This window comes from Lontra canadensis, unplaced genomic scaffold (genome assembly GCF_010015895.1).
Source record: "Lontra canadensis isolate GAN:19392208 unplaced genomic scaffold, GSC_riverotter_1.0 scaffold36, whole genome shotgun sequence".
NCBI lineage: Eukaryota > Metazoa > Chordata > Mammalia > Carnivora > Mustelidae > Lontra > Lontra canadensis.
The window spans coordinates 16,575,403-16,601,173 of NW_022631030.1; the positions used below are offsets into that span (position 1 = coordinate 16,575,403).

Genomic DNA, 25,771 nt, shown 5'->3' on the forward strand with positions numbered 1-25,771 from the left:
GTTCTCAAAATGTGATCTTTGGACAAGTAGCATCAACAACATCAGGAAATTTGTAAGAAAAGCGAATTCTCAGAGATTTCCCTAGATGTACTAAATCAGGAACTTGAGGTTGATATCCAGAAATCTATTTTAACAAACTCTCCAGGTGATCCTGGTACTGGCTACAATTTGGGCACCAGAGGTCTAAGAAAGAAGAACTAGGGTGTTAAGAAGAGCCTGTTTCTTAGGCTTCTTACCTCTTATATCAGAGGTAGGCTAGAATGTGGTTAACAGTGCTTAGTCCCAGGGAAATAGGCCTCCTCAAGGTCTATCTCTCTCCAGTAGGAAGGTTGGTTCTGGGTGAAGCCATGGCTGGGAGAGAACTGAAGAACAAATGCATGTGTACCTTTTTGGGGGACATGATGCCTTACCATATCATGCCGAACTGCTTACACCTACCTTTCCCACCTCAAACACATAAGCTTTTGAAAACTAAAGACCACGCTTGTTCATGTCCACCCACAGTGCCTAACCAAAGGCTTGGACTGTATAGGAGTTCAAAAAACATTTGAAAGAATGAAAGAATGGATAAAGGGGAAGTAAAAAGCAGAGCTTGTATACTATAGGAATCCATGACAGCAAGGGGATTGGTGGCTGCCAGGGGCCTAGGCAGAAGGGGGAGCAGGTGTGACTGGCACTGAGTCTAAGGTCTATTTCTTGTGTGACAAAACGTTCTGGAATTAGAAAGTGGTAATGGTAGCACAACCTTGGGAATATACTAAAAACTACTGAATTGTACGCTTTTAAAGGGTGAATTTTATGATATGTGAATTATATCTCAATAAAAATAATTACATTTTTAAAAAAAAGCCGAATGTGTGAATATCAAGCAAGGCATTTTGGAAGAAGCATTTCATAAGCCAAAAGCTATTCTGGGAGAACATCAGCAGTCTTATGTAATGCAACTTCAGACAAAACTGCAAGTACAAAATCAGACTAGAACATCCTTAGACCACCCCCTCCCCTTATGCAGGTTTCACTGAACCAATTCATCAATGGCAGCCAGGCTCCAAGGAGGTTTGTAGCAAGCTGTACCACAGGGATTATGGTTTCTAAGTCAATTTCCAAATATGGTTACCCTAATAGCAGCTTAAGAAACCGCACAAAACCAAAAACAGTAACAGGAGAAGTAGGTTCTAGAAGTACAACCTTATCACCCAGACTCCTTATCTGTGAACTGAAGAGAATAACAATCGTCAAATCACTCCCCCAGGGAGTCGGAAGAACACCAACGGAAATGACTCCTGGGAACAGAGTTCATTAATTCTGTAACATAAACAACCAAAATTGTTGCTTGCAGATCTAGAAAAAGTGCACACACACAAAAAAAGAGCATAACCTAAGAAAGGATGCTATCCCTTTGCTCAGCGCTCTTGGTTTCTGGCACTGGTGAAGAAGGAGATGGATGGTTTCCCTGGGCCCTCTCCCAAAGCCTGAAGAAGCCGAGGGTGCAGACAGCTTCCTGAGTATAGACAGGCAGTCAGTGCCCCAGCCAGAGCTACAGCCAGCTTTCTGGGCCTTCCTGGGATATGAGCTCCTTTTATGAGCCTCCTTGTTATTACCACCTATTTCTTTTTATGCTACTGCCAAAATACCACCATTAATCTTTCCCACTCCCTGAAGGCAAAACACGGGTAATTGGATTTATCTGGTTTTAGAATTTGTTAGGTTCCGTTACAAAATAAATAAATAACTGACCTCAAAAGAGAGGGGAGCCGGCCCCAGCCTGTGCTGTCATGTCACCGGCCCTGGCCAGCAGGACGCTGGCATTGCCCATCCTCATTAATCTCAGCTATCTCCTCCCTGCACCTTCTCCCTCCTGTCCTCCAGCTCCTCTCCTGGTTTGCCCAGTGTGATTTAAGAAGTATACTACTCTGACCCCTCCGGTTCCAGAAGCTTCCCACTGTGCGCTGTTTTCCCTGAGGCTTCCAATCCCGCAAATTAATTGTCTCTCCAATTCTTTACTCCCCACACCACCTCCTTCTACCATGGCTGTTTCCCCTCCTGATTATCGTGTGGGGGCTGTTTACAACTTCCTTTCATGGGCCGTGAATATTCCTGTTTCTCATGTTCCTTTTGCCTTTTGTTTTCTTAAACGGGTATTGATCCAGACATCATGGGGGACCATATAAAGTGAGCTACCTTGAGTTGTTTTCTTTTTTATCAGGTTGGACTACCACCACAGGGATCAAATGAGGCAAGTATTTTTTTGGTTTGTTCCTTTAACCCACATGTATTAAATTCTGCACAAAGCACATGCCCAGGCCACAGCCTACCATTCTCTGAGAATTCTGACCACTCCCTCCCCTACTGTCCCCCCATCTACATCAGTAAGCCACGTGTATATCACAGGGCCTGAGTACATTGCTATTTGCCAACCCAACAGCAACTGCCCACCAACTTGCTGATGGGACCAGCCTCCCACTGTAGAGGCTGAAAATCCAAAATGCCTATGTCCCAAGCCCTCTCTTCTACTAGAGCCTAGACATATAACACAGTCCTGCAAATGACACCACAGGGAAATCTGCTGAGTGGTAGCTTCTGGAAAATGTGTTGAAAAGAAATGCCCACAAGCCCTTAATGACTATTTATAGACTTTCTTGGATAAGAATGTGATGCCTGGAGCTGCTGCAGCCATACTCTGGTCATAAAAGGCAATGACCTCAGTGCTCAACCCTGGAACTTCCTCCCTCCACCATCCTTATTGAGTGAGATTATAAATATTGCCACTATTTACAGCAAGTTTACTGTTATGTTTTATTACTTGGAGATAACAATATCCAATCTGGAACACGATTTTTCCTCACATGATTGAACTAGGGGTGCATACTCAACCCAAGCTGAGGCAGTCAATTTTATCTCCTGGAAATGTGACACTGGGAAAGAGAGATTCTAGACAATCAGTAGAGACTAGCTTAAAATGAGAACCCACGAACTGAGAAGATGTAGGATGACCATCTTATACCCTGTGGAAGAGAAAACTGATAGATTAAGGGATAAAGAAAACAGATGTGTGGGAAAAGCAACACTACAAGACCAAGTGACCAAATGGAAAGAGGCAGATGACAGAGTGGACCTATTTTCAGAAGCCAATGTCTTCATCTCTTTTGGGTTCCATGGTCCTTACAACACAGTGTACTCCTTCGTTTAAATAATTGGAGTGGGTTTTTCTTTTTTTTTTTCCCCCCCAAAGATTTATTTATTTATTTATTTGACAGACAGAGATCACAAGCAGGCAGGAGGCAGGCAGAGAGAGGGAGGGGAAGCAGGCTCCCTGCTGAGCAGAGAGCCCGATGTGGGGCTCGATCCCAGGACCCTGAGATCATGACCTGAGCCAAAGGCAGAGGCTTTAACCGACTGAGCCACCCAGGTGCCCCTGGAGTGGGTTTTTATAAGTTTTACCAACAAGACTATGGCAAAAAATTATGCTGTACCCAGAACCATAGATACAGAGATGAATGAGAAATTTTACCTGCCTTGATGAAAATGGAAGACACAGATGAATATTATTGGAGAACTTGACATATTATGTTACCATTACAGATATAGATGCAATGGGAGAGTGAGAAGATGGCTAGTTTATTCCCCCTTGCATGCTGTGCCGGGAACACTAAGGTCAGGTGCAATACTTCCAAAGAACAGTGCACAGAACTAGCTTTGGTTGCATGAGGTTCATATTCTTCAATATATGTCTCAGCATTTTTAATTCTGTATGTCTAAAGTTGGGCACAGGACTAATGTATTCTAAAATAAAACTTTTTGGGTCACTATGATGCCTAGCCAGGCTTAGAAAACCTGGAAACCACTGAGATAAGGGTACTGAGGAAAATCAGGAAAGACTGACATAGGAAATACCATTTAGGTGCCTAAAAGATGAGTAAGACCTGCTATATGTAAAAGAGGTTGGAAACGAACTTTTCAGGAAGTGAAAGGGCAGATTGCAAATCATTACGTAAATAAATGTTGCTTATGTTTATTACATTGCCATTTTGGTATGGTCACAGAAATATGAATATCTGATTACTCCTACTTACACAAAGAGAGATAGATGCTATTTACTTGCCTCTTGTCTAGCAGACATTATTAACACGTTCTGTTTGCAGAGTGTTGTAGGAGGTATTTGAGACAACCAAATTGAAATCCTATTCCTGTCCTCAAGGTACTAACATACAATTGAAGAAAAAAGAAATGTGTGTGTGTTTGTGTGTGTGTGTGTGTGAGAGAGAGAGAGAGAGGCGGGGGGGGGGAGATAATGAACAAATAATTTGATTGCCAAAGAGTCTGCTATACCTATAAATACTGGTACGTGGAGTTAATAGTTCAGTCTGCTCTCTTCTTGCTTGCACAGTTTCTGAAGAAAAGTCTAATGTAACTCATCCTCACTCCACTATAAATAATGTCTCTCCCTGCCACACCCCCAGCCTGGCTTCTTCTTTCAAGAATCATTTGTTTACCTTTGGATTTCCTCAGGTTGAATATAATATGTCTAGGTGTTGTTTTTTGTTTTTGTTTTTGTGGAGTTTTTTTGTTTGTTTTGTTTTTTGTTTTTGTTTTTTGATTTTTGTTTTTTCTTATCCTTCCTGGTGTCTTCTAAGGTTCCTGGATCTGTGGTTTGATGCCTGACATTAATCTTGAAAAATTCTCAGTCATTATTGTTTCAAATATTTCTTCTGTATCTTTCTTTTCCTTCTGATAATCACATTACATGTATGTGATATGTTTTGTAATTTTTCCCACAGTTCTTGAATATTCTGTTTTGTGTGGGTATCCCCCCAGTCTTTTTTCTCTTTGCCTTTTCAGTTTAGACAGTTTCTAATGACATTATCTTCAAGCTTACTGATTCTTTCCTCAGCCATGTTCCATCTACTAATGAGCCCTTCAAAGGCATTCTTCATTTCTGTAACAATTTTTATCACATTTCTTTTTTATTCTCTCTCAGAATTTCCATTTCTTAGCTTACATTACCCATCTGTTCTTGCATATTTTCCATTTTTTTTCCAATAGAGTCCTTACCATATTAATCATAGTTATTTTAAGTTTCTGGTCTGATAATTCCAACATTCCTGCCATATCTGAGTCTGGTTCTGATGCTTGCACCTTCTTTTCAACTGTTCTTTGTCTTTAAGCTACAGACGCTGGGTTTGGGTATTCCCTGCCCCCAGGAGTTTAGGCTACAGCAAATCCCAATGTAGTTAGGTTCTGATAAACTAGTTTCCTTGAGGGCAGGCTTCTGTTAAAGAGAATAGAAGCTAAAGGTTCTTCATATACTTCAAAATGGTTATCTCCTTCTGCCATTTCTTCCATTTTCACCCACAGAACTGCTATGGCCTCCAGAAGAAAAACTCACAGAAATGTGAGGGCCCTTCCACAAGACTGAGCCACCTGGAATTTCTTCAAGGTAGTCCACACTCAATCTCCTGCATTTAGTTAATTACTTTTTATGTGTTCCTAGGAGAATCTGACTAAAGCAGTGCATTCAGCTCAGAATAAGCTATGAATCTCTGCATTTACCTGTCTCTAGTTTTAAGGGTGTGGTTTATTCTGTGGCCTCAATTCTCTGGTGAACCTAAGTGAAGAGCTATTGATTTTCAGTTTGTTTACCTTTCCTTTTCTTGTGAGGATGGAAGTCATGGTGCCCAACTTCTGTGTTCTACCAGAAACTTTAAGTCTCAGTCAATGACTCTCTATCATTCTTTACTACTCAGTCTCTTACTTACTCTGCTCCAGGACCTCCTTACTACTCTTAGAACATGTTGAGCACATGCTTGCCATGGACCCTCTCTCTTTGCTGTTCCTTTTTTCTGGAACCCTACCCCCAGACATTGGCCTGGCTCAATTCTGCACCTTGATCAGTTTTCTCCTCAAATGTTACATCAAACAAGTAGCTCCTGACCTGAAATAGAGCTACCTATTTCAATTAGTTTACTTTACTTTATTATTCTTCAGGTCATACATTATTATTAACATTATATTCTATTTTAATGTGTTTATCATGTGTCTAACTTCCCTAGAATGTAAGCTCTATAATGGGATAATATACTCTTTTGTTAATCATTGTAACCCCACCCTAGAAAAGAGTACATGGCATGGAGTGTTCAATAAATACTTGCTAAATGAATGGATGGACAAACACATCATCATCCTTGGCCTAGGAGAAGATATATGAATGACCAATATGAAAACACTCAGAAAGATACTGAATGTCATTAATCCCTCTGAAATGCAAATTAAAATTTTACAATGGTACATTATTCCACACACACACTAAAATGGCTGAAAATAAAAATTTCAAAAACCTACAATGCCAAATGTTGATACTGTGGAACAGCTGGAGCCCCCACACATTACTGGTGGGAATATAAATTGGTATAATAACTTTGGAAAATTGGCTGGTTGTTTCCTCTGTCATTAAACCTATGTTGATCATATGACTCAATAATTCTATCCATAGGTATTTCTTAAGAAAAATAAAAATATATTTCTTCATAAAGACTTATATTCAAATATTCATTGTACCTTAATTCATAAGAACCAGAAACCATACCGACAAGGAAACAGGGAAAAAATTGTGGTGTATCCATTCAATGGAATACTACAGAGCAATCAAAGGGGAATGAACTATAAGCAATAACATTTATGAATATCAGATACATTATGCTGAGAAAAAGAAGTCAAATATAAAAGAGTACTGTATAATGTAGTATCATCTAATTTATAAGAAATTCTAAAACAGACAAAATTAATGTATGGTATCTGGAAATAGATGTCTGCCCAGGGCTGGAGGATTGATTTCAAAAGGGCATGGAAGGAGATGTCCACAAGATGGCAGACTAGGAAGCCTCAAGTCCCTATTTTCCCAAAGAAACACTGAATAAACAAACTGGAAACTGAATATAATGACGGTTTAGGGGCTCTGAAAATCAATCGAAGATCTACAGCAACAAAGCAAGTGACCAATTTTAAAAATCCATTATTTTGATAAGAAATTTCATGGTGTTTTTGGTTGCCCTTGATCCACCCATTAGTAATGCAGTGCAGCTTGAGAGAAGGAATGGCCTGGACCTCTGTCCAAACTAAACTCAAAATTAACAGAACAAAGGAAATAATGGGTATTAGAGATCAGTGAAATAGAGAATAGAAAAACAACATGTAGAATCAACAAAACCAAAAGTTAGTTGTTTGAGAGAGGCGACTGACTGACTCAGTTGGTAGAGCATGTGATTTCATTGTGGGATTGTGAGCTCGAGCTTTATGTTGAGCATAGAGATCACTTTAAAAAGTTAGTTATTTTTAAAGATTAACAAAATTGGGACACCTGGCTTGCTCAGTCAGCTAAGCATCTGACTCTTGATTCTGTCTTAGGTCACGATCTCAGTGTTATGGGATCAAGTCCTGCATCAGGCTCCATACTCAGCACAGAATCTGCTTGAAATGCTCTCTCTCCCTTTCCCTGTGACCCTCCCCCCTGCTTGTGTGTTCTCTCTCTCTCTCAAATAAATAAAATCTTTAAAAAGAAAAAAAAGAAAATAAATAAGCTTTTATCTAGATTGACTAAGAAAAAAATACTCAATCAAAATAAAAAATGAAGTAAGGATAGTAAACCAATTTTACAGATGTAAAAGGATTATTGTAAGAGAGTACTATACATAACACTACATCAACATATTAAATAATCTAAACAAAATAAGCATTCTTAGAAACACACAACATACTATAATGGAATTCTGAAGAAACAGAAAATCTGAACAGATAGATAATTATGAGGAGATTGAATCAGTAATCAAAAATTTCCCCAAAAGCCCAATACCCAGACGGATTCACCTGAATTCTACCAAGCATTTAAAGAGTTAATAACAGTCATCCCCAAACTTTTCCAAAAATTTAAGAGGAGGAAACAATTCCAAACTCATTCTATGAGGCCAACATTATCCTAATACCAAAGTCAAACAAAAACACTATAAGACAAGAAAGCTACAGACCAATATTTCTTATTATCATTGATGCAAAAATGCCCAACAATATACTAGCAAACTGAATTCCACAGTATATTGAAAGACTATATACCATAACTAAGTGGAATTTTTTTCCTGGAATGCAAGAATGGTTCAACCTATGAAAACCAATATAATACACCATATTAGCAGAATTAAGTGGAAGGAAAGATCACCTCATTGATGCAGAAAAAGTATCTGACAAAATTCAACAGTCTTTCATGGTAAAAAATCAACAAATTAAGAATGGAAGCAAACTGCATAAACATAATAAAGCCCATAAATGAAATACCCATAGCTAACATCATACTAAATGATGAAAAACTGAATCTTTTCCTCTAATACCAGAAACAAGGCAAGGATACCTGCTTCTTTACAACACAGTTCTAGCCAAGTCAATTAGGCAAGAAAAATATCTAAAAGCCATCCAAATTGGAAAGGAAGAAGTAAAATTATCTTTGTAGATGACATAATCTTATATGCAGGAATTCCTAAAGATTCCATAAAATCTGTTAGAACTAATAAATGAATTCAGTAAAAATAACAAGATACAAAACCAACCATAAAAATTAGTTGTTTCTATGTACTAATAATGAACAATACAAAATGAAAATTAAATAACAATTCCAGTTATAATAATTTAAAAAAATAAAATACTTAGGAAAAATTTCACCAAGGAGGTGGAAGACATGCACACCAAAAATTTCAAAATATTTCTGAAAGAAATTAAACAAGACAAAAATTGATGGAAAGATATCCCACATTTATTGATTGGCCATAAACATAAAAATAAGTATAATATTTTAAGACATCAATACTACTTTAAGCTATCTACAGATTCAATGTAATCTCTATTAATACTCCAGTGTGGTGGTGTTTTGTTTTGTTTTCTTCAGCAGAAATGGAAAAATTCATCCTATAATACATATGGAATCTCAGGGGATCCCAAATAGCAACAGCAATCTTGAAAAAGAGCAAAGTTGAGGTCTCACATTTCCTGATTTCAAAACTTACTACAAAGCTACAATAATCAAAACAGTGTGTTTTGCATACTGGCATAATGAAATAGAATGGAAAGCTCAGAGACAAAACCTTGCATAATTTTCAAATGATTTTCAACATAACTGTGAGGACCACTCAATGGGAAAAAATAATCTTTTCAAGAAATGATGGTGAGAAAATTGCATATCCACATGCAAAAAAAAAAATTGTATCCTTAGCTCATATCATATACAAAAATTAACTCAAAATGGACTAAAAACCTAAATGTAAGACCTAAATCTATGAAACTCTTGAAAGAAAACATGCAGGAAAAACTTCATGACATTGTATTTGGCAGTGATTTCCTGGTTATGACACCAAAAGTATAAGCAACAAAGGAAAATGGCACTACCTCAAAATTAAAAACATTTGTGTATCAAAAGACACTATCAATGAAGTAAAAAGGAAATCCACAGATGGGAGAGAACATGTGAAAATTATATACATAGTAAAGAATTAATATCCAGAATAAGGAATTCCTACATCTCAACAACAAAAAAATGAACAACCTGCTTAAAAATGGGCAATCAAGTTGAATAGAAGTCTCTTCAAAGAAGATATATAAATGGCCAATAAGCAAATCAGCATCACTAATCCATAGGGAAATGCAAATCAAAACCAACATAAAATAGTACTTCATTTATCCATTAAAATGGTTATTTTAAAAAAATAGCAAATAAATATTGGCTAGGATGTAGATAAATTGGAATATTTATGCACTGCTGGAAGGAATGTAAATGGTGAGGTCATTATGGAAAATGGTACAGTGGTTCCTCAAAAACTGAGCAGAATTACCGTATCATCCACTTCTGGGTATACACAATTCTACTTCTGGGTATATACCAAAAGAATTGAAAACAAGGACTCGAATAGATATTTATACACCCATGTTCATAGCAGAATTATTCACAATAGCCAAGAGGTGGAAGCAACCCAAGTGTCCAGCAGCAAATAAATGGGTAAACAAAATGTGATATACACATGCAATAGAATATTATTCAGAGTTAAGAAGAAAAGAAATCCTGACATATGCTACAACACTGATGAATTTTTAAGACATTATGCTAAGTGAAACAGGCCACTTACAAAATGACAAATACTGCATGATACCACTTACATGAGGTCCCTAGGGTAATCAAATTCATAGAGACAGAAAGCAGAATTGTGGTTTCCAGAGGCTGCAGGAAGTGGGGGATGGAGAATTCCTGTTTAATGGGCACAGAGCTTCAGTTTGGAAAGATGGGAAAGTTCTGGAGATGGATGGTGGTGACTGTTGCACATAATGTGAACATATTTGGTGTCACAGAACTGTATACTTAAAAATAGTTAATGGGCACCTGTCAAGTGACTGAATCTTAATTTTGGTTTCATTAAGTCATGATCTCATGGTAGTAAGATTGAGCTCCACATTGGGCTCCATGCTGGGAATGGAGCCTCCCTAAGATTCTCTTTCTCCTTCTCTCTCTGCCCCCTCCCCATCACCCCGCTGTCATGCATACACACGCACTCTGTCTCTCTCTCTCAAAAAAGGAAAAAAAAAAGTCAAAAAGGTAAATTTCATATTACATACATTTTACCATAATAAAAAAAGAGGGCATTGAAGGTGTTACAAATGTCCTGCACCATTTGGAATGGTGGTTATGTGAGTGAATACAAATGTCCAAGTTTGTTTGAGTGGACACTTTCATATGATGCATTTTAAGTAAATTCTCTTCCCCTTCTCCCTTCTTCTCCTTGTCTTTTCCTCCCCCACTTCCTGATCTGTGGGCCCTTCATCCTCTAATACATTCACTGGATATAAGCATTTAAAGAGGAAAGTCAAGGATTAATTCAACTTTATAATATTCACACTGCCTAGTGTAGTGCTTGGCATATAGAGGTTTATAAAAGCTTCTTTTTTAAGTTGTTAATTCAGCACCTTATTTTTTTAATGCAATGCTACTGTTTATTGTGAACTTACTATATGTTAGTCTTTAAGTTCTTATTAACGTGATGCTACATATTCCTCCCCCAAAACCCAAAGAGTTGGCTATAAAATCCCTTTTTTTAAATCATGAAACTGAACCTTAGTCCAACCATATAGAGCCAACACGTATCAGAGCTGGGATTAGAAATGAGATTTTTTGACTTTAAAGTCTGTGTTTCCTAATCTGTTGATAGGAGTTATGCTTTACCTTATATTTCACTAAATGTCCATTGATGAGCCAATTGTAAACGGAGTGTATAATCAAGAACATCCTGTAAATTGGTCCTGCCCCACAGGTATGGCAGGATATGGGCTCCTGAGACATATTCATGGATGTCACAGGAAGAATTTATCACAGAAACAGCTGCACTTCAAATGGCCAAGGAAATGGGTTCATAAATCCCTTCATTCAAAAGTGCTTCCTGCAATTTTAGGAGATTACTCACATTGGCATTTCCATTCCCTAAAGTTTGCCGATATACTTCCAGAATGTGACATCATTTCTTTTGTAACCTTGATAAAAAGGGAGGAGGGAGGCTCACCTCCCTTGCAACTGATCAGAATTTCCTGCCAGTGGCTTTAAGAATATTGTGAAATTCGTGAATACAGCAATTATAACAAGCAGGAGGAGACAGGACAAGTTAAATACCAACTATCTAGGGAGAGATCATTATCTCCACTAGGATTCAAATGTCAGAATCTCTGGTTGTAATTTCAGTGACTTCCCAATTACCTCAAAACGGGTGAGGACATCTTCATTAGAAAAAGTAGAAATGTGCGCATGTGTGTGTGCGCATGCATGTGTGCTTGTGTGTGTGAGGGTGGAAAGAGAGACCAGAAGGATAGAAACAAAGGGCAGTATTCGTCTTTTCAACAAACATGGAGCGACTACTACATGTTAGATATGTCCTGGACACTGGGGATACAAAGACCAAGGGTAGGTATTAACGTATTTAACAGAAGACATGGAAGAAGCAATAAAAACAACATGGGAAGAGGAAAATTTTCAGAGCTGGCCTAGAAAACACAGCAAAGAACAAAGATGAATACCATTGTTCCCTGCTCTTCCTTACATAGTGTCTTATACCAGGTATCTCAATATGAGCGCGACCACTCCAATAAAACACTGGACTGACTGAATTCTCTGTGTCACCAATGGTGGCTCTGCCTTTTATCCATCATGGGAAGCTCCAAACAGTGACCAGGAGACCCTGTGTTGGGATGGCATCAATCTCAACCCATTCCAGTCAAAGTACACAAAAATCTGATACAGCAATCTATATATCTGAGGATAAATGGGTTAAGTGCACAGGAGTAAGTGTGTGGCTTGGCCTAGACCTCACATGCTACCTGCACTGAAGGGATCTCCAAAACGGACATTTGGGTGGCAGGCAAACAGTCAGCATTGGAAAGTTCGTGAAACCCTAGGCTTCCAGGAGTGGAGTCAAGGGTGGACCTGGTCTCTTGGAGAAGAGGTCCTGGCAAGGCAAGGTGGGACTCTTGGGACTCAGTCACCCAGAGCCTAGGGTGGGTCCCACACAGAGTAATGAGACATGGACTAAAAAGTCAGTGACAAGAATGGGATTGACCGCTGGGTGACAGGTGGGAAGCAAGGTTCAGAAAGAGCTGAGTCTTAGCAGCAAGTGAGAATCTGAGCACTACACGGCTCTTTGTCTTGATTTAGCATGAGCGCTGGACCCCTGTGTGTCTGGTCCTATGACCTGGACACAGGGGAAGGAGACATTCACACGCTGGAAATTGTGGGACACAGTAATTCTTGTTGAACGCTGTCTTCCTTCTTTTCTCAAACTTTGACTACCAGGTAATCCCACACTTTCCCCTCCTCTTAGCTCTGTGTCTTCCTTCAAATCTTAGCTGACACCTTGGGAAAATCTCTGTTCTCTTCTCTCCATTTTTGTCTTTCATTTCCTTTATCTATCTTCCCTTCTTCATCTATATTTATAAAAAAAATCCAATCATCAGAGAAGTGGCAAATGTATACATGTACTTGAATCCAATAAAATGAAAGCTATATGTCTTAAAATTGAATTTGGCACAACAGAAACAAGACAAACTCCAAAACTTTTGAAAGTATTCAGAAATATCTTTGAGAGAATGTTTCCATATTATCTTCCTCTTGCTCTGCCTACTTTTCTTCAGCATTGGCATTCATGATAAATAGAAAATTATCATATTCATTTTTCTCTCGCTTTTGTGTAATCACTTCTTCTACAACAACGGGGCTCCCTATTATTCTTCATTGCTAGTGTGTCACATTTTGGATAATTATGAGTTAAATTATCTTCTGTGGGCTAGCCAGAAAACTTAACAACCACTTAGAACATTCTTTGTTCCTATTATGCAGTGGAAACTTGGTTAATCGAAATGCCATACATTTTCAGACCCACTGAAAATGTTTAATATTCAAAACTAATTTTTAAGCGTTTTATTGATCAGCACTTTTATGGGAAGCCAGGTCAAGTCCTTCAGCGTCTCTTTGATTTAAGCAAAATGTGCGGTCTCCAGGGAAGAGGAGGCCAAAAGGGGTCACATGATTTCCTCCAGGGTATGAATCAGAGGCAAGGTGAATTACAAAGCTTGTGGTTCTGTTTTCACAGCCGAATGGTTTAAACTAAAATACAAATATAAGGATGTCAGGAGATTATGGAATGATATACATTTTAGGGTTTAAAAAATAACTTCCCTTTATTCTATACTTCCATTCAGATCTCTCATTTCCTTACAGTTCTCAAGGAAGCACTCTGGCATTGGTGGGCTCTTGTCAAGAATCCACTGCCCACCTGGTCTTAGTTTGCTGGGTTCAAGGAGATACTGGCATACTCTGGGAGGTCATGTAACATGGGGGCTGGTGGGAAGGTACAAAGCGTAGGACAGGTTCAAAACGAAGAGCACCTGTGATGGGCTGAACAGGACCCTGGACCCTGCCGGCGGCTGTCACCCTGGGCACTGTTGGCAGCGTGCATCACGATCAGCCCCAGATGACAGAGCCACCTTTATTCACATGCAGGTGGGGGCAGGTAAGCAGCAGAAAGCAAAGAGGACTGCTAATGGAGATCAGTTCAGCTACAGCCCTCAACTGCAGTGGAGATTTCCTGACCTTTCATCAGGTATAGGTCTGGGGCACAGAATGGGGGCTTTTGCTTTTCCTGCTGGCTTTGGAAGCTCTCTCTGTTCTCTGTGCCCAGGCGGTGGCAGGGGTTGGGAGGAAAGGGTCCTATAAAACTGAGAAGAAGAAAACGGTCTTGCTGGAGCAAATCCAGACATCTGATAACCACATAACCAAAGGTAAGTGACTTAACTGTTCTAATACTCAATCTCCAAGGCTGTTATTTAGGGATAATAATATTCTGAAAATCACATGAAACAATAATTGTCTTGGCCTCTGACACACACTTAATCATGGATAATTGAGTGTGTTTGTTTTAAAATCTCCCCCGCCTTACCAATTTTATGAAAGGGTCTGTGGTGTGATCCTGCAGGGAGAGTGACATAAGGCTCAAACATGTCCCATCTCTAACCTTCTCTACCAAGAAAATGACACACAGATCGAGGCAGGGTAACTACTGAGCTGCAGAGACATTACAACTTCAATTTTCACATCTTAAAAAAGATACACCAGGGTACAAGGAGCTGCAGGAAGGTGTCATTTACTGGGAGGTGGGAAAGGACTGATAATGCAGGCTCTCCCCCAACGCCCACCCCATGCCAGCTTTCTCTCCAGTTCAGCTAGACCTAGCATCAGCAATAGCATCTTCCTGCAGGGAAAATAATAAACAAACAAAGGAATCTGAAATGATCTGCTGCTGTCTTGCCTGGATTAAAAAAAAAAAAAAATTAAGAAAGGTTAACACTTGGTTCCTAAGTTAATAGACAATGCAAATTTCTGCCAGCCCTGAAGATGTCTTGGTCCATAATTTCCTCTTATCCTATGACTGTGAAGACTGCTTCCTGCTAATAAGTAATTTTCAAAGTCCTCCCTTGGGAAGGTCAAATAAGACCTATTTGGCTCCTTCTCTTGCTGCATCCCACTGCTGGACCCCATCAGATCTGTAACACACACGGACCAGTGCTGCTGTCCTCCCTGGTGCCCTCAGAACCAGCCACATAGTAAGCATGAGAAGCAGGCCCAGGGACAGTCCCTTTTCAGAAGCTGGAAAGAAAGAAGAACAGGGCTACAATGAACCCAACTTAAACCCTACTTAAAGGCCAAAAAAACAAGAAAGAAAGTAAAAGGAAGGAAGGAAGGAAGGAAGGAAGGAAGGAAGGAAGGAAGGAAGGAAGGAAGGAAGGAAGGAAGAAAGAAAGAAAGAAAGAAAGAAAGAAAGAAAGAAAGAAAGAAAACAAACTTGCTTATGACAAGAGGGGCTGAATTTTCCAAAGATATTCAGAAACCCACAGGGCATATGTCATGAATGCTTTAAAATTTCCTTCCCCTTCCTTGGCATGTGGTACCTGGCTTATGTGTTGGGGGAGGCAGATGTATTCCAACTAATCAGTGATATCAGAGAGAGCTAGCGTCCAGGCAGTCCTGCTCTGTCAGCCTGCTGGATCCTGCAGCCTCGTCCTAGTGCTCACATATCAACTCCCCCACCCCACCCCACCCCACCCCCCCACTCTCTCCCCCTCCTGCCTCCTTGCTCCCTGTATCTCCAGGAGCTCCCCATCTAACCAGACCCACACCTAAATGCTAGGTCTGTGGTGTGTATCTGCTGGGACAGAGATACTTAGCAAGTGTTACTGGAACTCAATGAGGGTAATTCTGGGCCTCAAGGAGAAAGCAGGATACTGAGGGGAAGTGGGAAGAAATTAGCACATTTTAAAGGTGTGTATGGGGTGAGGGGGGGAAGGGAGGAAAAGCGGAGCACATAAACCTGGAAAAGACTTAGAGTATTATGGGTTGTTATTAAGGAATCCCATGCAGCACCAGTGACAACTTGCACATACACGTTGCTTAGTAGTTAGAGTAAGGCCATATACTTCATCAGTATACTTCATATTTATCGTATGGCTGATATATGAAGTATATCAGCCATATACTTCAGATGATATCCTAGACAGAGCAGATATTGGTTCTAGGTGCACACAGTTGGACCAAAGTGCACAAAATCATGTAGTTACTGAGTGGTAGAATAAGAATCAAATCCAGGCCCCTGAACCCAGTGCCCTTTCTAGAGCACAAGGCAGCCTGTGTGTGGTCAGGTACGTGCACACATGCAGGAGACACTTCAGGGAAGTTAGGGTCATTGGCGACCCGCTAGCTCGGATGCTCTGGGGGCAGGACAGGGCTTTAGAGAAGTGGTTCTTGGCTCCAGTTCCACAATAGAAATACTGGAGGAGATTTTCTTTTTGTCTCACAAGCCCACCCCGATGCCTAACTCCAGAGAATTTGATTTCATTGGTCTGGGAGGCTGGCAGTACAAGTTTTTAAAAGCATCCTGGCAACTCCAGGGTGCAGCCCAGGTCAGCATCGCAGTGCGAGGGGTCCCTTACAGGCACATACTTGCTTCCGTGTCCTTTTATGTCTTCCTCTCCCCAGACCAAGAGTGAAGACTCTGCCCTTCCCCATGACCTTATTCAGCATAGGAAGCTTAAATACTACAATGGGCAAAAGTGTTTCTAATAACCTAGTGCCTGTTCTGAATTTTCAAATTTTCACAAACAGAGAAGCTTCTGAGGGTGAGTGCAAAAGAGTGAGAAATGTTGTCCTTGGGAGCTTGACTGACCCAGTTGCTGGGGAAAATCCCGCAGCTCAGATTATTCCTTGGCAGTAGTTAACCCTCAGATACTTGGTTCCAACTGGATTAGCGCAGAACTCCAAATGAAAATGCAGGGACATTTCAGAAAAAGAGTTATTAAGCATAATCCCAGGTCAGCAAGCCTGGATGAGCAAAACTGATTATCCTGACATATATTATATATAAATAAATACATAAAAACAGTATGTCAGTGGGAACTTTTCCCGTTTAGTGGACCATTCCCTTACAGCAACAACCCCTACCTTCATCCTATAGCAGCTCTTCACAACATTCATGTATACAGAAGACGTGGTTCCACTAAGTACCTAAAGCAAATTTAGAGGAGATTGAGGCCCAGGAAGAAAGCATACCTGGCTATCATTCGTGCAACAGAAATGGCTTAATAGGACCCAACTGACTGCAGTGAGCATCCTGGGCCCCTTTCCTGATTCAGACATAGAACTTCTAGATACTTGTCATATCTAATCTAATGGAAAGGCACAGAACATTTTTAACCCAACAGCAGATAATTGTAATGAAATGATTCTGGCCAAGAGGGCCCATTTGTAATAATGAATTCAAATCAGATTCATAGAAGCTATAATTCAGCCATAGTGAACACCACCTTCATTTCCCATATCATCTCTCTTCCAAGAAGGCAAAATTACTCAATATTCAAATAATTATTTTTACTTTTCAAGTAGCCCTGTGAAGTAGTTATAAGGAAGATAATATTGCCTCACTTATATAAAATGAGTTTTATCTACGTTTGAAACTTCAGTGTCATCTTCGGCACATCACTTCCTAATGTCCCTCAATGCAATCAAAGACCTATCAAAACAAAACTGATATCTCCAAGGAAAGACATCATCCTTCTCTAAGCCGTGCAATTTCTCCTTGGAAAATTCAAATGAGGGACCCACTTCCTGTGCTCCTCTGTTTTACTACTAGGTCTCTGGCCTCCTTTGTGACTTCAGTCAAGATTTAGAAACAGATGTGAGAGATTTTGATCCAAGGTAACCACATTTGGAAAGACTTTCTGTGGCTCATGGGCCTGGGAAGCATTCATTGTTTTCAAGACATCCTGCACATTTGTTGCATTCAGAACACTAAATTTCCAAACACTGGATTCCCAGGGGAACATCTTTAAGGAGACAGAAGTGTGACCATACTTAGAATCACAGTCTTTCAAAAGCAAAATACAACACAGCATAAAACATGATACATTTATCTGGGGTGGAGGCTAAGGATTTCCCGAGACTGGAAGCCAGGACTCTCCCTCAGAGCAATGACAAATAAGTTTTTCATTGACATGGGCACACAGCTGTTAGCCAATAAAACAAAGGTACATGCAAAACTAGAGAGAGATTGGGATCCTCAGAAAGCTGCAGGAGATTGTGATGTTGTTTTAAGAAACATTGTGAGAGGAGTGAAATCAAAACCTTAAAAAAATCAGAAATTAATAAGAATTAAATGACAAAGGCAAAAAAAAGGGGGGGGGAAGAGAATGAATTATAGGCAAAAGTATGTAAAATGGAATCACCTGATAAGAACGAAGACTAAAGTAATGACAGAAGAACACAAGAGGTAAAAAGGAAGAGAATATAAAGAGATTAAAATGTGGACAATGCGCTGAATCTCTCTATTTCAGAGTAAATTATATGGAGGAGGAGAGACAAAATCAACCCAAGCCATGTTTACTTTTTTAAAAAATAAAAGCATGCAATCAGGTAAAAGATAACAGTTATACTCGCACGTGTAAGGTTTTTTTTTTTTTTTCCCTCCACAAAGCACAAAAAGCAACTATTCAGCTTTTCCCGTTTTTATTCCCATTCCCATTACCAAGCCCAGCTGCTGAACATTTGAATTGAAGATCATGAAACCAGGCCAGCAGCTAATAAAAAAAAGGCAGAGCCAAGTTGGCCCTCTGCTGGTGGAATCATCTTACGGCATCCCGGAAAGCAGAAAGCTGGAGTTTCTTAAGTTTCTGCTTTAACTTTCAGGGTCAGGAATGGGACAAAAGATTTGGAAGGTTTAGCAAGGAGGCCTTACTCGGCGCTGCGCCTCTTTGCCCCCAGTAATAGATTAGAAGATAAAGACAGCTGTGTGGCAGCATCAACAGCCCCTCACCCCTGCTAACATTTACCAACATTTCTTCGGTGAACCTGTGTCACAGCCTAGGTATCACTCCTATCTTTGAGCTCACAGCTCTGTTGCCAGTGAGCATCCCACAAGTCAGTTCTCAGGGAGTAGGCTCCAAAAACTTCTTGAGGCAAGGAAATAGCCATAATGCACTCTAGTCTGGGACAGGCTGAGGAGGGCCCACAGGGCTAGAAGGGTTTTCCCTCCTGCAGTCAGGGAGGGGAGTCTGTCCCTAGCACCCCTTTATCTCTCTTCATCTGGGGCCCCCGAGCACCAGCAGACAGATCTGTGAAACCTGTTCTCTTCCTCAAAAGGAGATGCAGCTAAGAATCTCCCAAAGTGGCAAGAAACCAGCCTTAGCCTGGAGCTTAGGAAAGAATAACCAGTGTCCCAAGAGGCCTTTCTTTCCTTCCTGGGGGCGCAGCTTGTCCAGATACAGAGAGAGCTCTACCAGGGCAGCCAAAGGAACAGGAAGGAAGCCCCATTCTCAACTGTTCCTTGGAGAAGTCAGGCCTTTTGGCTGCAGAATCTGGGACAGCATGTTTTATTTTCAACATAACCATCAAAGTCATAGACAGGGCAAACGCATTCAGCCTGTGTACACTGTGAGCCAGAGTTAAGCTGGGACGTCCCTGAATCTGTCTCCTAGGACCAGAACTGCCTCATTAAAGGGATAAAAGATGATATCTGCTGAGCTGGTGGAAAGTGGTGGCTGCATTTTTATTAAAGTCTCTGCTGCAGCGGGCCCAGTCCCCAAAGGTTCATATTCCAAGAATCTCCACCCCTCTGCCTGGAGCATGTAAGTGATTCTCTGTAACTCATTAAGGTAAAACAAAAAGCTTTCTATTGTGCTTTTCGCACAGGAGTGATGTCGTTGCATAAAAGCTACATGTTTCCTCTCTTTGGCCTGAGGCTGCAAAGATAAAACTGCCCTCATAATTTATAATAGGGGTCCCCGGAGCAACACACACGGTTGACATGGATGGCCGAGTCTTGAGCAGACTCATAAACGGCCATGGCCCAGCACTGGCAATTCCAGAGCCTGACATTTTAGGTATGTTTCTGGTAGGAGCAAGCCACCCCATCCGGAAGACCATCTTGCCTAATCACATACCTTCTGGCCTGTGAGAGAACCACCAAAGCACTCAGCGATCTTAGGCTAACCCCCAGTACTGCAATTACAGGGCACTCTGTTCTCATCTTGACGCCAGGGCAAAAGTGAATCTAGCCATGCCATGGCCTCATGGATGCATGGAGTCCCAAGCATGGACCTTAGGGTCCTATATCAGATCCTGGACCAGAAAAACCAGAGGAAATGACAAACCTCTCCAGGAAAATGGGTGTTTGCAGCCACAGTCCGCAAGTGGGCAACTCTCGGGCCTGCAGAAAGGCCCTTCGCATGCCCCACTCCCCCACCCAAGCGTTCTGCTCTCTCCTGCTTTCTTGCTGGCCCTTAACCCACGTCCTCACATCCGAGGGGCTCAGTCCCCCGCTGACGTACAGCTCCCTACCTGAGGGTGGCGCTCTCCCCCTGCCGGACCGTCACGTTGTCCATAGCTTTGGGGAAGGTGGCATCTCCGCTGCGCACGGGCACTCCTGTGGGTACAAGGAACAGCAGCCTGAGAGACACGACCACGAGGCACTTCCAGGGCAGGAACAGGTACCCACAGACCCCCATCCTCGACAGCCACAACTTCCCAGAACTCCGGCAGCGGCGCGGTCCTCGTCCCCCGCCCCGCACACCAGCGGGTCTCGGGTTGTGGTGTGGGGAGATGGGAAAAGGATGGAGCAAGCCAGAAGCAGAGAGGGAGAAGGAGGAGAAAAGAGTCCAGGCTCTCCGGAGTCTAATGATTCTTCCTCAAATCCTGCCTCAGCTTTCCAGCCTAGCAGAACCAGATGCCCCCTCCTGCATCCAAAAAGAGCTTTCTTGACGCTTCCCTGGGGAGGGGGGAAGCAGCCGGGAAGGGAGAGGAAGAAGGAAGGTGCAGGGATGAAGGTCACAGATTGCTCTTTCTCTGCCTCTCTCTTCAAGATGCTACTTTAAGATTCAGTTGGGCACGTTCTGCAGAGTCTGGCATCAAAAGTTTATAACCCAAAGAAGCAAGGCAAGTGTCTCTGACATAAAGGAGATGTCCTAAAAGGCTGCTGCTTCAAGGAGAGGAGAAAAATGTTTTATTAGCTCACACACATGTACAGATGTATTTATAGACCAGCCCGAGTCTCGAATCTGGAACCCAAAGGCGGCCAAAAGTTCCAGCGCGGGGACGTGGCCGTCGCAGCCCGAGGATCCGTCGGTGCCGTGGGCGTCCTCCACCGCAGCCCGGGCGGCGACTGGTGGCCAGCCCGGCCCGCGTCGCCAGCCCGCGGAACGCAGCCCGGCGCAGGCGGCGGGCGCACGGGGAGCTGGCGGACCGCGCCCCCGCCTCCTCCGGGGACGCGGCACGGGACGCGGGGACGCGCGGACGCCACGCTCAGCGGCCGCCCCCGGCCTCCGCGCCGCCTTCCTCCCGGGAGCGGCCCCGACGCGCGCGGGCCCGGACCGCCGGGGTTGTCATGGCAGCAGCTCCATCACTGACCGCCACTTTCTCCCGGGCTGGCTGCGAGAGAGCGGGCGGACTGCGCGCTCATCCCGGCGGGCGGGCGCGGGGAGCGTGCGCCCACCTTAACCCCTGCCTCTCCGCGCCACGCCCACACGGGCTGTGCCGCTGCGCCGGGGTGAGGCGGGCGCCGCAGCTGGCTCCACTCTCCCCCAGACATCCGAGCCAGGCGAGAGGATGCCGCGCCCCTCCCGGTCGCTCCCCCTGCAAGAGGCGGGTGGAGGAGGGAGGAGAGTGAGGAAGAGGGAGTTCGGGATGGGGTGGGGGGTAAGCAGCAAATGGAAAAGTGACACTCGCACCTTTCCTCCCCTTGCCCAAACAGAAGTTGCCAGACCCTGAACATCATTTCCCCGGAGGTAGCTAAACCGGTGTGTGCAGGGTCACCACTCTGCCGCCCTTTGCCACCCGGCCAAGCTACAGTCTTATGGCACGGTTCCCCGGAGCTTTTGTAAAAAGATGAAGTATGCTTTCTGCTCAGATGACCCACCTCGGAGCTACTCATGGCTCTAGACCTGCTCGCTCTCTCTCTCCCAAACTGGCAAATCTGAATTTCTTCTTACTGCACAACATACAGAATAGCCCCAAACCTACTCCATGCTCCAGTTATCTTACTGTAGAAAAGCAAGAGATGGGAAAACACACGGAGAGCCTAAAGAGTGTTGGGGCTGATTTTCATAAACTCCATCTATAGCTTTATGATCACACGAATTGGCCCCACAATGGTATTGGGAGGATAGGGCATTGGGGAATAAGGTATCCTTAAAAGCCAGCCTATCAGTTTCTTTGAGGGCTTAGATTAATTTCTTTCAGTTCTTAACCTGAGAGCTCAGGATTTCCTTGGGCCTGTCCTATGGCTTTTCTCCTGTTCCTTCTAGCAGAAGCCATCTCATATAAGCGTAGCTTATCCCCTATATCATAATTTAATGGTTGCTATGTACATTTTCTTTTCTGTATTCTTTCTCAGATCCTTTTGTTAAATTAGGCAGGGCTCTGAACAATGGAATTTAATTCAAAATAAGCTTGAAATTCTTATTCATTACTTTAGCTGTTTAAGGATACAAAGGCATCCTACCTGCTCTCCATTATGGGTGACTGAGCACTTATGTATACTGCCCCATCTTCCCTTGTAAAATGGGAGCCCACATACATTTTTAGGTCTAAAGTTTTTAATGAGAGCATCACACCTCAGGAAGAAAGAATACTGGTCACTAGTCATGCTATGTATGCTTTATCTCTTTTAACATAGTGAAAAACACATATTGGCTCCTTTCCAAAAAAGAGATATTAATAAAGACAGGCATTGGGCAGAACATTCATCCTAAGCTCTTGGGCTACAAGGGTGGAAGGAGAAAAGATGCCTGCAAGAGAGACTCAGCCCTCAGAGAGCAGCCAAACCACTTTTTTGGAACCACCTGCCAGTTTCAATGACACACATCTTTCCTTAAGATTTGAGTGTACCTGGGTTTTTTGTATACACATTGTGCCTAATCCTCTAAACTCTGAGATGCTCTTATCCATTATCACCAGACTGGAAATGCTTTTTTTAGTGCTTTAGCCTGACTGAAGCTGAGAATGTGAGGCTGTGCTTATGATTTTCTTCAGCTACAGAGTTTGTTTCTTGAGCATTGGGGGATGGTGGCATGGGGTTGGGTCAGTCTGCCATAGGAGTGACACAGCTCTTGCCACTTGGTTGTAGTGGGCTCAGGTGACATTCTCTTCTCATATATCTGTTGGTTTGGTCCTAGTGCTCCTCAGGAGATGCAAATGGAGCACTCGCTAAATGCTAACTCAGTCTGTGAAGGATTTCTTGAAATGGGACAAATTACTGGGGAAGAAGTCCAGCTGGGGAAAGAACAGAAGGGATGAGAAAAGAAGAGAAGCAGAGGTAGGTTGAATATTATGTATGAAAATCTTTCTTTTGTAGAAGGGATAAGTATCCAATTTTTTTCTGGACTGGATCCCCCCAGCTACAGGTATCTGGAGTCCTAAAGCACAGGGTCTAGTCCTAGTCCTAGTCCTAGTCCTAGAGAAGGGTCTTCCAGTAAGCTGGCTACCTAGTTCAATACTTAAGGGTAAATAAATGACTGAACTGAAGGGTTATTGAATCAGAGAAATAACTGCAAAGGTCTAATATTTATGCTAATCTTTACCAGTTTATAATTTCATGGGGGAGAGTCCATTCACGTGTAATTCATTCATTGCTAGGGACCAGTATTCCATTTATAGAATAGAAAGCCAAACCAATTTAGAATGGGAAAGAGAACAGGGGGTGAGGTTCACAATAAACAAGGATAAAGTGGTTTATATTGGGGGTTTTCTAAGGAATGTTTGGTTGAGTACCATGATGGGGGGACTCCCAGCTAAACCCCTCTTGAGTGTATATCCACATATATGAAGACAAATATCTGAGGACAAAGTAAGAGTACTGACTAGGCGCGTTGATTCTGAAGTTAGATGGTCTCTTTGGATACTGACTCCGCAACCCTTCAGCTATGTGAGTGGTACCTAACAATACCTATCTCATGGGGTTTGAGGAGGCACTTGAGATGTCCCCAAGATTTTGTTTTGAGGTCTGGTGTGTTTACAGACACAGAGACAGCTTCCTTGAAAGAAAAGTTTATTACTTATCATTCCCAAAGGAAGAGGGCACACCATGTCCTGCAGAGCCACGTGAGGAAACACCCACCTGGTGGTGGGGGGTGTGTGTGCGGTCAGTGTCAAGAAGCAGAGGAAGCCAGGAGAAACCAAAGGCCCAGGGCCTTGGTTGCAGCACCTACAAGAAGGAATGGGTGAAGCTGGGTAGGTAAGCTTAAGCAAGCTTAGGCTCAGATTATTTGAGTAATTGTGGCAGACCCTGGGCTACTGGTCTCTAGTGTTCCTGGGGTGAGTTAAGGCAGAGGAAATAGCTTGCTGTGTGGCAGTTGGATAAAGAAGGTGGTTGGGGATGTGGCCCCTTGCTTGTTTGGTTTACCTGCAAAAGGTACGCTGAAGACAAGGCGCTTGCTAGCTCCAGGAATTAACTAACCCTGGGCGGGGCTGTCTCTCCAGAATTAGCAAGCCTACCAGATGTCAAAGCATCATAAAATACAGAAATTTTTTAAAACATGATTAATACAGGATGCCAGTTAATGAGGTGACGTGTTACACTCCACATTGGAAGTATTTCATAATCATAAATTATGATTATATAACATAACTCCCACTTTCCCATGATAACAACTTGTGACATGTGGAAAGACATGAGTGAGAGATTGTAAGTGCCCCATATCCAAACTAGAGCTTTGATTCAGATCTACAGACATCTTGATATTCAAGATGATTTATAATAGAAAAGGCAGGCATGGATCCAGTGCAGGGCAGTAACTTAGGAAAACTTAAAGCAGGGAGGGGATGTGAACTGACTGAGAGGTATGGATTGTGGTTGTCAGGTACAGAATGGTTTGCAAGGGGACAGAATGGAAGCAGGGAGATTTTCAAGAGTGGAACAGGAAAGAAATCATGGCAGTAGTAATGATGATGGAGAAAAATAGAAACGTAAGGTGTGTATCCTGGATGCACAGTTTAGGACTTTCTGAGAGTTTGGATGTTGAAATTGAGGAAGATCAAGGGACTGAGGATGACTCCTAAGTTCTGGCTGGTAACCAGGTGGTACAATTTCCTGGGACAGTGATGTCTCCAAAAGGAATAGATTTTGAGAGGCATAGTTTGAAAGAGTGAATAAAAAGCTCCATGAGACAGCCAGATGGAGATGTTAGGTTGGCAGTGGGAGAAAGGAGTCTGAAGCTTACCGTACAGGACTGAGGACAACACTAGCATCTTATCAAAAACCTGCTTCCAAGCTTACTGTTAAAGAAAAAAAAAAAGTGGTAAAATTCATTCAGGGTGAGGAGCATGCTATTCCATGGAACTCTCATCCTGCATCTACCTCCTCCCCCCACTTTTGATCATACATTAGAAATAGTCCCCCTTATCTTAAGCTTCAGAACCTAAAGTGATTTCACTGATTTAATTTGTCTCTTAGTAGATTTCCTCTGCTTAGCCACATCTCAGCTTTTGAGAGTAGATTCTAGGATTGATTGAGAATGAGACCATGAAGTTATCAGTACGTTTTTGGGAAAATGCTGCTTACTTACCCTTAAGAAGTGTCCAGTGATCCAGGTTTAAGCCATGCATCTCCCATAACTTATCAGCCATAATCTAGGTCAACTGAAAGCCCCTCTTCTATAGCATAGTAAGATT

The 25,771-nt window shown here is 42.3% G+C and overlaps 1 protein-coding gene across 6 annotated transcripts in view; it reads right to left on the bottom strand.

Moving 5' to 3' along the window:
• OPCML (opioid binding protein/cell adhesion molecule like) overlaps positions 1 to 25,771 on the bottom strand; it is a 1,077,798-nt gene that overhangs the window by 500,242 nt on the left and 551,785 nt on the right. For 4 of the 6 annotated variants that reach the window (XM_032868962.1, XM_032868959.1, XM_032868961.1 and 1 more), the window contains exon 1: positions 20,447 to 21,114. In XM_032868962.1, the coding sequence (XP_032724853.1) occupies positions 20,447 to 20,613 (167 nt within the window). In that variant the 5' untranslated portion in view covers positions 20,614 to 21,114. The other 2 variants (XM_032868964.1, XM_032868960.1) reach the window with 2 other exon arrangements.